We start from the raw sequence: 11,554 nt of genomic DNA on the forward strand, positions 1-11,554 counted from the left end.
CAACATTCTGATGTTTGGTTGATTAGTAAAAAAGTGATCCATAGTCGATTACTTGATCTGAATCTGAAATGTGGTCTTTAACTGCATGACCTGATTGGGATCCAAACTGAAAGTAATTGACTTGATCATGATTCATGCCAGACCCTGAAAACAAGTGTCACCAAAATCAACTGACTTGTAGCAGTCCACTTGGTAATTTTGTTAAAAATAAGGTTATTATTCCGTTCCGAAATACTCAGAAAGAGTCGAAACACTTGCCTGATTGTGTCTCTCTTCCACTTTCCCTAATTGCAGTAAATCTTTATTGTTTCTACTAGGGGTGTTAATGAGGCGAGTTGAGACAAAGCCTGGGAAAATGAGCTCGAAACATTAAAACTGAGCTCGGTTTGGCTCGATAGGCTCGGTTGATTATCAAATGTTTAATTAAGAAGCATGTTTTATCAAATTTTTCATTTGTTATATGTTATGAAGAAATATCTATTAAAAATTCACTTATGAAAAAAATTAAATGCATTATTAAAAAGAACTTGAGCTTGTTCACTAATCACAAGCTTTCGAACCGAGCCACTATAGCTTATGTTTGACTCGTTAAGATCTTGAGTCGAGTTTTGACTGAGCTTCTTCGAGCTGAGCATCGAGTAGTTCGCGAGCAGACTTGGCTTATTAACACCACTACTTTCACCGCCATTTGCACATTACTCAACTTTATTCATTTCCATGTGTTATCCATAGTATTTAGGAATGGAGAGAATAACAAGGTTATTACTTGTTTCTAACACGTCTATGGTTACTAATAACAAGTTGTAGTAGTCCACTATTTAAAAGTCCACTTATGAATAACAAGTCAACTTATTATTATTACAAATTTCAATAATAGCAGCCTGTAAACTGAAGCAGCATGTAGAAGAGGAAGTTGGGAATCAATGTCAATCCCTCCAGATTCTCCATGGAGAGGTTGTGCTGCAGCCTACCCCCAACCATTAGACTCTGAAGCCGAGCGAAGGGCTCAGTCTTTACAAGAAAGAATATACTACTTCAACTGCCGCCTCCTCGATCCTCCTCTGAACGACATAGTCTACAGAAACAGCACCAGAGATGCAGACATCAGGAGCCATGTATTCAGGTGGGATCGAGCCCATTATCACGACGTCTTTCGAAATGGATTTCAAGCGAGGCGTCAACAGAACACTCCTGACAACATCTTCTACAGTTTAGATCATTATATCCACCATGGTGGACGTCCTCTTGTGAATTCAATGCGACCTGCTAATTACGCCTTTGTTAGCACCACGCTTTACAGTGGATGGTTTCCTTCGGTCCAGCTCGGGTCTAATGAAGACGAGATTGTTACAGAAGCATGGAGGTATGAGATTTATGCACCTGGTGGTATTTGGGTTTCGGAGACTCTTGGTCAAAGCTACCAGTTCCCTTCACAGAACGAGATCTGCTTTGCAGGTGGTATTGCACCTGAATATATCCGATCTGCTCAACTCTTCAGGCTCACTACTAACCGTCGCACAAGGTTAGAATCTTCTTATTTCTGTAGGTTCTTGTTAAATTCGTCTCAATGTGTATTACATACATGTTGCTTGATGGCTTCAGGTTGGGTCGGGTTGTGCTTCGGGCAGAAACCTGAACGGGCCCAGCCAACACAAAATCGCCATATATCGGGTCGGGCCAGAAATTTCAAAATATGGCCTAGGCCAGACCCATGCCCTCGCACCCGACGGTCTTGCCTAACCCTAAATTTACTAAATTTAACGGGTTTTGTTGTGTCTTGTCATGCTATTTTCCAAAATGGGGCCCAGGCTCGACCCACAACCAAGGACTTCGTGCTCGTGTCGGGCCAGGTTATTTCGTGACGGGTTGGGCCGGAAATTTCAAAATAGGGCCCTCGTACCGGGCCGTCTTGCATAAACCTAAAGTTACTAAATTTAACGTGTTTTGTCGTGCTGGACCTAGTCGTGTCGTGTCGTGTCTTGTCATGCTTTTTAAAAAATTAGCCCCAGGCCCGAACCACAACCTAGGACTTTGTCCACATATTGGGCTGGGTTTTATTCATGATGGGTCGGGTCGGCCCGGCCCACAAACATGAGCAAGCATTGATGAAAGTCAAAGCATTATGAAACAGATGAAGTATATTCTTTTTAGCAACGACATGGCTTGAAAATGTGTAATCTTTATGATTTTTTCCAGGTATACGAGACGAGAAAGAGCAGACAATGTACTAGTTCTGAACTATAACTTCAACCCACAATCCCACCCTCAAAGGCTGATCGACATTCAAAGGCCAATATGTTATTACAGAAATGAAAATGGTAGAACGGAAGATCTCAGCCTTAGCTTCTACTCGCCTGCACCTCGTAACAACACTTCCCTTCAACGAAGAGGACTTCTCGAAACCCTTACAAGTTCCTCCATCGAAAATTGGTATACAGACAAGGTAACTAACTTACAGAGTTACATGGACTCTGCATTTCGCTCCTCACGCACAAACGAAGCATACATATTCATGAAGAACGAGTATCTGCTACTGAACTACGCACCAGGATCAACAAGAGACCGGGTAGTTAACGGACCGCTCCTTATAAGCGAGGGGTTTCCATCACTGAAGGGAACACCCTTTGCAGAGTACGGAATTGATTGTGCATTCGGGTTACATAACAAGAACGAATCCATCATCTTCTTCGTAAATACATGTGCACGGATAAACTATGCTCCTGGAACTACCAACGATTATATCATCGACGGTCCAATGATAATAACAAGGATGTTTCCCTTTTTCAAAAAGACTCTGTTTGAAGACGGAGTAGATGCTGCATTCGAGTCATCAACAACAAATGAAGCTTACCTCTTTAAAGGCGATCAATACGCTCTTATAAACTATACTCCTGGATCACCTCGTCTTATCGCTATTCGTACCATATCACAGGGGTTTGGTGGTTTGAGAAGCACTATCTTTGAGAGCGGTATTGATGCAGCATTTGCTTCACACCGTTGCAATGAGGCTTATTTGTTTAAAGGAGACTCTTATGCACTCGTAAACTTTGCTCCTGCTTCGACGAATGACTATGTCATTGGTGGTGTGAAGAAAATCCTTCCTAATTGGCCTTCTTTGCAACCTATCTTGCCTCGACGCAACAACCGTGGTGTCGACTTACCTATGAATGATGATGAACCAAATGGTGTTGCTGATCACCGCCACGGTGAACTGTGATAATCAGTCGAATCGAATCTCATATAACTTAGGTGAAGTTCTTTGCTTCTTTGAATGTATATATATGGCTGGTACAGTTAAAAGTGTTAAAACAACAAATCGTAAATTCGGTTGCATAATAGAGATGGTATGTATATGCATGAGTATTACGGAGTATGAAACAGACATAGTATATTGTTGTAAACTTTATCAGTTTGTATTCTATATATGCCGATGAAAAGTGTGCTTCAAAAATTAGTTGTTGATCTTACTTCAGCTAATAATTTACTAGTCTTAACTACGAGTAGTTGGTACTTGGTACTTGGCAGTTAAAAATCGATCAACTTGGAAAAAATGAGTTTTGAACATGACAATAACATGGGGAGTTGATTTGATCTGAAAAACCTGGAAATTTGGGGTCAAACCGGCCAATAAGAGATAATTTAACTGGATTAAATGTCTTTTGAAATATCTCACAAGCACAAGGACGAAGTGTCTTTTGAAATAGAGGGAACAATCTCATAAGTGTACAATTATTTTCCAAATTGATTAACCTCAAGTCTTGTATTAGACCATCCACAACATCAAGTTGATGGTATGACTTGTTCACACTATATGGACTGGTCTTGGTTATTAAACAACCTGAAAGGTGACCAAGAGTACCAAACTATCACCCATCCCTTCTATATCACCATGCATCTTCTCCTGCAAATGACATTTGAAATTCTACTCTTACATACTCTGCATTAATTAAACCGACTCCTTTCTGGATCTAGCTTCAAATGTTCTTATTGAAACACATAATAATCCTAAGACCATTTCGATTACGTTGGATTAATTTCTAGCTAATATGTCACTGGACTCACCAAGGTAAACTAAGTAATAAAGAGATAATGAATAGGAAATTTGAAACAATATGTTTACTATTCTTATAAAAAAAGAAAGAATTAGACATGTTACTTCTTTTATACGGAGTAGTTTTAGGGGAGTTACCTTTTTGGTTTAGGTATGTTACTTCTATAGTTTAGCATGTTACTTTTTTTTTATAATTTTAGAGGAGGTACTTTTTTAGTTTAGGTATGTTACTTCTATAATTTAGACATGTTAAATTTATTTTATACGGGGTAGTTTTAGAGGAGGTACCTTTTTGGTTTAGGTATGTTACTTTTTTTTTTTTATAATTTTAGAGGAGTTACTTTTTTAGTTTAGGTATGTTAGTTCTATAGTTTAGACATGTTACTTTTTTATACGAGAGTAGTTTTAGGGGAGGTACCTTTGTAGTTTAGGTATGTTATTTCTATAATTTAGACATGTTACTTTTTTTTTTTTTTTTTTATAATTTTAGAAGAGGTACTTTTTTTAGTTTAGGTATGTTACTTCTATAGTTTAGCCATGTTACTTTTTTTCATACTGAGTAATTTTAGAGGAGGTACCTTTTTGGTTTACGTATGTTACTTCTATAATTTAGACATGTTACTTTTTTTTATAATTTTAGAAGAGGTATTTTTTTAGTTTAGGTATGTCATTTCTATAGTTTAGACATGTTAATTTTTTTTTTATACGGGGTAGTTTTAGAGGAGGTACCTTTTTGGTTTAGGTATGTTACTTTTTTTTTTTATAATTTTAGAGGAGTTACTTTTTAGTTTATGTATGTTAGTTCTATAGTTTAGACATGTTACTTTTATTATACGGAGTAGTTTTAGGGGAGGTACCTTTTAAGTTAAGGTAAGTTACTTCTATAGTTTAGACATGATACTTTTTTTTATAGAGGTACTTTTTTAGTTTAGGTATGTTAATTCTATAGTTTAGACATGTTACTTTTTTTTTATACGGATTAGTTTTAGAGGAGGTAGGCTTAGATATGTTACTTCTATAGTTTAGACATGTTACTTTTTTTTTATATATAATTTTAGAGCATGTACTTTTTTAGTTTAGGTATGTTACTTCTATAGTTTAGACATGTTACCTTTTTTTTTTTTTTTTTTTTTTTTTTTTTTTTTTTTTTTTATACGGAGTAGTTTTAGAGGAGGTACCTTTTTGGTTTAGGTATGTTACTTCTATAATTTAGACATGTTACTTTTTTTTATATAATTTTAGAGGAGATACTTTTTTAGTTTAGGTATGTTACTTCTGTAGTTTAGACATGTTACTTTTTTTATACGGAGTAGTTTTAGGGGAGGTACCTTTTAAGTTTAGGTATGTTACTTCTATGGTTTAGACATGATACTTGTTTTTATAATTTTAGAAGAGGTAATTTTTTAGTTTAGGTATGTTTATTCTATAGTTTAGACATGTTACTTTTTTAGTTTAGGTATGTTACTCCAATAGTTTAGACATGTTACTTTTTTTTATAATCTTAGAAGAGTTACTTTTTTAGTTTAGATATGTTAATTCTATAGTTTAGACATGTTACTTTTTTAGTTTAGGTATGTTACTTCTATAGTTTAGACATGTCACTTTTTTTTTTTATACGGAGTAGTTTTAAAGGAGATACATTTTTAGTTTAGGTATGTTACTTCTATAGTTTAGATCTATTTTTTTTATATAGTAATATTAGTAGTAATTACTTAAATAGCTTTAGAAAATATTAGTAGAGTTACTAAGTGATTACTTCTTTTTATAATTTCAGTTACTTCTTTTTATAATCCGCCCATCAGACGTTTCATTCCCAAAAAATTAATAACAGAACAAGATCGTCATCATTGAGATGATCAAGTGTTGGAATTATTGCGTCAACACATCAACACCAATAATATAGAGTTTAAAGATGTGAGTGATGCCAAATCAATCCTGGAGAAGAATCTTACACTTACTGATCTAAAATTAGCAAATCTTCAATGTAAATGTGTCACACCATCAACTTGATGGTGTGACCGATCACGCAAGAGACGGGCTAATTTGTTAAACATCAAAACATACTAATATCGTGATGTTATAACTTGGATATTAAATGTTCAATGATTTTACCCCATAATATATTATACAACATCTAGGCATAACTTTTTTAAACCAGAAAACAAACATCTGCCATGTTGTTGATATAATTGAGCTTGTTATTGTTGATGGAAGAACAAGATAGTCTAACTCAACCTTACAATACGGGATCTGATGATACAAGTTCCTAATGATTCTCTAACACTCGCCAATAGAATCCTCAGCATACGCATCCATCAGGCTGACATATAAGGGCTACATCTCTGAATCAGGCTGACGTTCTATCTGACAATACATTGTATTCCCTTGTTAGTATATTATTCGAATTTTTCATGAAATATCCAAGAGGTTTGACTTTATTCACCAAATACCTTCGTAGTTTCAGTTATTCACCATATATCCTTGATGTTTCATTTTCTTGCATGACTTAGCCCTGCCGCAAACGCAATTTGGATTATACACCCGGGTGCACAGTGCTCATTGTGCACTCTATTGAACATTCATTGAAAATCTAATGAACATGGAGAATGATTTCAATGTACATGTACTAGTAAAATGTTTAAACTATATGTTCTATGGATTTAAACTATATGTTCATTGGCTATATGTTCTTTGGGTATGAAAAATATATTCTTTGTATTTAAACTATATATTCATTAAAAAACAGGGTGCACAGTGAGCATTGTGCACCCGGGTGCATAAACCATATTGCTGCCACAAGTGACTGTTAGAAACTTTATTTCACCAAATACCCCTATATTTCATAAAATTTATTTCACCATATGCCCTCTGATTTCTTATGCTTTTACCATATGCCCCTATGGTGTACAATATTTCATAATCAGTAATAATGATAGAAATCAAAATTGATTGGCGCATACACCACAACTATGTTTTGCCTCACACTGACAAGATTAGCAAAAACTCCCTCCCATTGCTCTAACCATAATATTCACAAACTGAACATCTCTCTAATCTAAACAATCCTCTCAAACGTTGCAACTATAGGGGAAGCAATATCATTAAACTCCCCTTGTAAAAGCTAGCTAGAATCAGTGTTTCTTGCTCTAAGAGGCACAAAATTGCCATCAAAACCCTAGCTCTTGGAATGAGTTGCTGCTGAGGCAGGTGTGATACAACCAACAACTTCCTTTCTATTTTAGAAAGCTCTGGAAAAAGTCGGTGACCACACCAAATGCTAATCTACAGAACATGTAGGAAGAGCTCAATCCAATCTACGACATTTTGTAGTTTCAAGAGCCTGCTTTTGGGGCAGGGGCAGAAAAACTTGAATTCCACTTTCACACCCTCTACTGCAAATTTCCCCGAGCTTGGCACAGGGTTTTTCTCCACGGAAGGAGGGAAGGTAAAGAATAACCACAACCGCAATCATCAATGCGGAATTACATATGGCAAAGCATAAACATCTACTGTTTTTAACCACAAGGCTCTTACCCATACATGTGGAGTCTCGTGCCTTTGGCCTCCTCGTTGTTGATTTAATGAACCATGCTAGTTTCGGGTGACGCGAGAGCGTACTTTTGGGATTAGCTAGGCATAGCATTCTAACCGAGAGGGGTGGAATGCTACATTATTGATTTTCTCCCTTGAATTCCCGTCTTTGCATTATCATGTTTTAAGTCTATTCGCCTTTCCCCGATAAAACCGAGTTGATTCCCAATTCCCTTAGCTTATTCCCTATTGTTGGACTTGTCAATTAGTATAAAATTGTTAGTTCCCATAATCTAATTTACTTTACTACTATAAGCTAGCTTGACTTAGTTAAACTCTTGCTCACCGTTCTCTTGGAACGATCCCGAAACTTATATGGCCAAGATACTTGGTATCTGGATGAGGTGGCTTTGCAGCAGCATTAGATTTCCATGCAGTTTTTTCTCGAGAAGATTGTTTACAGGGAACATCAACTGTGCCATTAACTTTTCCATATATCCACTTTAATTTTTAGGGCGGCCTGTGTGTATCATCCTGAGAAACACTGTGTTCCACTTTAATATTCATGGGTGGCTGCAATGTAACAGGTGGAGCAAATGCAGCTGAATTGTGAAGTAAACAGGACAAGAAGGGGACACTTGACATGAATTACGAAGTTTCAGACTCGTTCTATCATTCTTACCCATTCCAGAACCCTTTCTCAACATCTTACAAGCAAGTAGGTTTCTTAGGTGTACAATATGTCAATGCAATTAGAACTATCTCCGATCAAAATACAATCAAAATCCATGCATAAATGAAGCAAGCATATGAAAAATCTAACAATTGATTTGCAATTCGAATAAAAAATCACAAATCAACAAGAAGACCATTGAAAGGACCCTCATCTCGCATAAGAACCCTAAACTACGGGATATTTGATGAATAACGTCAAAAATCGAGGTATATTATGAAAAATCCGTATATTATAATATTATTAACAATTTTATAAACCACGTTTTCAAGGAAACATGGATCCTTGATGGTATTTTGATTTGTAAGCTTGAATTGCACCTCATTAATTACATACGCTACCCAACACTTTAAAATCAAAACTAACCGTGATACAAGATTTAATTTTTAATTTTGTTTAGAGTTCTTTCAAAAAGTCGTTTTCAAATTAGAAAGTTTTGTATGCACATTGCTATAAACTTATGAACAAGAGTAGTACTTATTTCAAATAAAGTGTGAATTTGTATTATATTTTCGTATGAAAGAGCATAGAGTGGATTATCTACAATCCCACCCCAAAGACTAATCAATATTCTAAAAGGCCATTATGTTACACTTCTGTTGAACAACTCGTTATTATATACCTCCTTGCTCTAAGCCTAGAATCTTCTAGTCTATATAATATACTCTAGTCTGCTTAATCAAATATCTTTACGCTAACTTAATTTCTAGATACTTCTATTATAACACTTATCTCCATTGCATAAAAGAACGTTTGAGGCGGCGTAAATAGTGATTCATCTTACCTTTATTAAATTTAGAAAATTAAACAAATTATAGACAAAAATATTTTTACAATATAGTATAAGAGGAAATCAATTTAAAGATATTTACTAAATCACCAAATATTAAAATTAAGAAAAAAAATATCAATAAAAATGGCAAAAATTGGTTAACACAAGTATTATTCTTGCGCGGACCTAAAGCCAACAATTTACTCTAGCAATCATATATTTTACATACATGGTGACATTTATTGTTCACATGGCCGGTGACTTTAATTAATTAAACACAATTTTTCTTAGGCATAGTAACCATTTTTTGAATCAAAGTAATCCCATGGTCCATTTAAAAATTAGCGTTAACCCAATACTCCAGTATTATTGTGTGTGCGTTTTGTTTATGGTACATTTAAAAATTAGCGTTAACCCAATACTCCAGTATTATTGTGTGTGCGTTTTGTTTATTACAAGCACGCATCGAGTGCATAGAAAATTACTCCCTCTGTCCCTTAAGACTCGCACCGCTTTCCTTTTCGGGCCGTCCCTTAATACTTGCACCGCTTTTATAAATGTTTTTTTTAATATTATATTATTTCTCACACTTACCTACTAACCCACCTACACACCTACTCCTTACAAAAAATAATTTAAAAATTCACACCCACCACTCCCCACTCCCCACCCCTTACACATTTCCCACTAACTATATTAAAAAAACACCCTATTATCAACTAACACCCATTGAATTAATAAGTCAATTCAAGTGTCTTATACTCCGCAACGGTCTAACCGGTGCGAGTATTAATGGACGGAGGGAGTAGTACTCTACATACTAAAAGACATACAAGAATGACACATGCCAAGTACTGATGAGTCCTTAGTAATTTCTTTTTCCTTTTTTTTTTTCTGCTGGAAAGATATCACCATATTTCAAATAATCTTATACCATTCCGCGATCCTTATATAACTGATACTCTCTCCGTATTTAATTAGAAGATATAGTTTGACCGACACGTAGTTTTAAGAGAGTGAGTTGAATTTTTTAAAACTAGTTTTATATGCACGCGATGTGTGAAGGTAAATATAAATAGAAAACAAAATTGCGATATTACACGCATCTTATAACATCAAATAATATGTAAGGTGTAGACACCTAATTTGTGTCTCCCCTTAGGGCAACAAGACAAAACTATTAGCCTACTTTCAAAGGTTGGTACAACTTCAAGTGGAAGTCCCAATTACTAAAATATAATGAATTTATTCCAATTCCAATAATCCAAAATTCAATTTCCAAGTCCGTTTTCATCCCGGACTTGGTACGAAATTCAATTCCAAAAAATACAATTCCGAAATCCAAACACAATCTCTTAAAACAAATACAACCATTGGTCTCCGAAGCCTATTTCTATTCAAAATGCATTTAAGTAATCCAAATTCGGGCGCCGACCTACAAAACCGAGCATCCCGAGCTTCGACCCGTAAAATCGAGTTCAAACTGCACAAAAATCTCGAAAGCGACATATTCAAGTCGTAAAAGTACAAACCTTATTCTCCAAGCAAAAAATCTTTTGCTAGAGTTCAAAAAGACGATTGTCCTTTAGGCGCTTAACGCCTAAAGGACAATCGTCACCGTCCTCCCTGTATCAGCTAGCTCTGCGCCATGCGCATGTCAGTTTGGCATTTTCCAGCCGCATCCCTATAAAAACACCCATTTTTATACAAATGAGGGGATAAAAATCAAACAGAACTATAACGTCGTAATGAAAAAATCACTTCCCAAAATACAATTCTCTCCAAAAATCAAATTTCCTAAAATCTACAAATTCTAAGCATTTAAGTAATTGGGAAATAATCTTGGAAGCAATCTCGTAGCAAATATAGGTAGTCCCTGAATTCTATGCTTTAATCTTCAAGCTTTTTCAATAATCCAATGATGTTTAGTGGGTTCATAATTCATGTAAACTAGGATTTGTAGAAAAGGGGTAACCTTTAAGGGGTTTCATGCTTGAATCCTCCTTGAATGGTCTTCCATACTCCATTTTTAAGTTTTAAGTTTCAATCTTTAAGTTTTGTTTTCAATAAAACGTGATTAGTAAATTGAGGCTTTCATTCTTGAAAGTGTTCCTTACAACAATCATCATACAAATCTTCAAAAAAACCTTAACTTTATACAAGTTCAATGACGTTTGAAGAAGTACAATATCTTCTTCAAACTAGAACTCACGAACCATTAAGTTTCATGTTCAAAATGCAATTTCTACATTCAAAGTTCAATGATGTTTCAATTTCTTTTTAAATTAGAACCAAATTCAAATTATGGAGCATATTAAAGATGAGACTTTTTAGCATGAAAGTTCTAATCTTTAATAACCAATCCTTCTAATTTCAATGTTCAAGTTCTATTTCAATATTCGAATACAAAACAGATGATACTTTTTAATGAGCAACCTCATTTTAAAGTTAGATTTTTTAAAAGTTG

General features: G+C 35.1%; 1 protein-coding gene across 1 annotated transcript; it reads left to right on the top strand.

Moving 5' to 3' along the window:
• The first annotated feature begins 6 nt into the window (after positions 1 to 6).
• Positions 7 to 3,467, top strand: LOC110795966 (uncharacterized). The gene is made up of 2 exons (XM_022001005.2): positions 7 to 1,522; positions 2,197 to 3,467. The coding sequence occupies exons 1-2, from the start codon at positions 924 to 926 to the stop codon at positions 3,215 to 3,217; spliced, it is 1,620 nt and encodes a 539-aa protein (XP_021856697.1). The 5' UTR covers positions 7 to 923; the 3' UTR covers positions 3,218 to 3,467.
• The last annotated feature ends 8,087 nt before the right edge of the window (positions 3,468 to 11,554 follow it).

Source organism: Spinacia oleracea, chromosome 6, assembly GCF_020520425.1.
Source record: "Spinacia oleracea cultivar Varoflay chromosome 6, BTI_SOV_V1, whole genome shotgun sequence".
Taxonomy (NCBI): domain Eukaryota; kingdom Viridiplantae; phylum Streptophyta; class Magnoliopsida; order Caryophyllales; family Amaranthaceae; genus Spinacia; species Spinacia oleracea.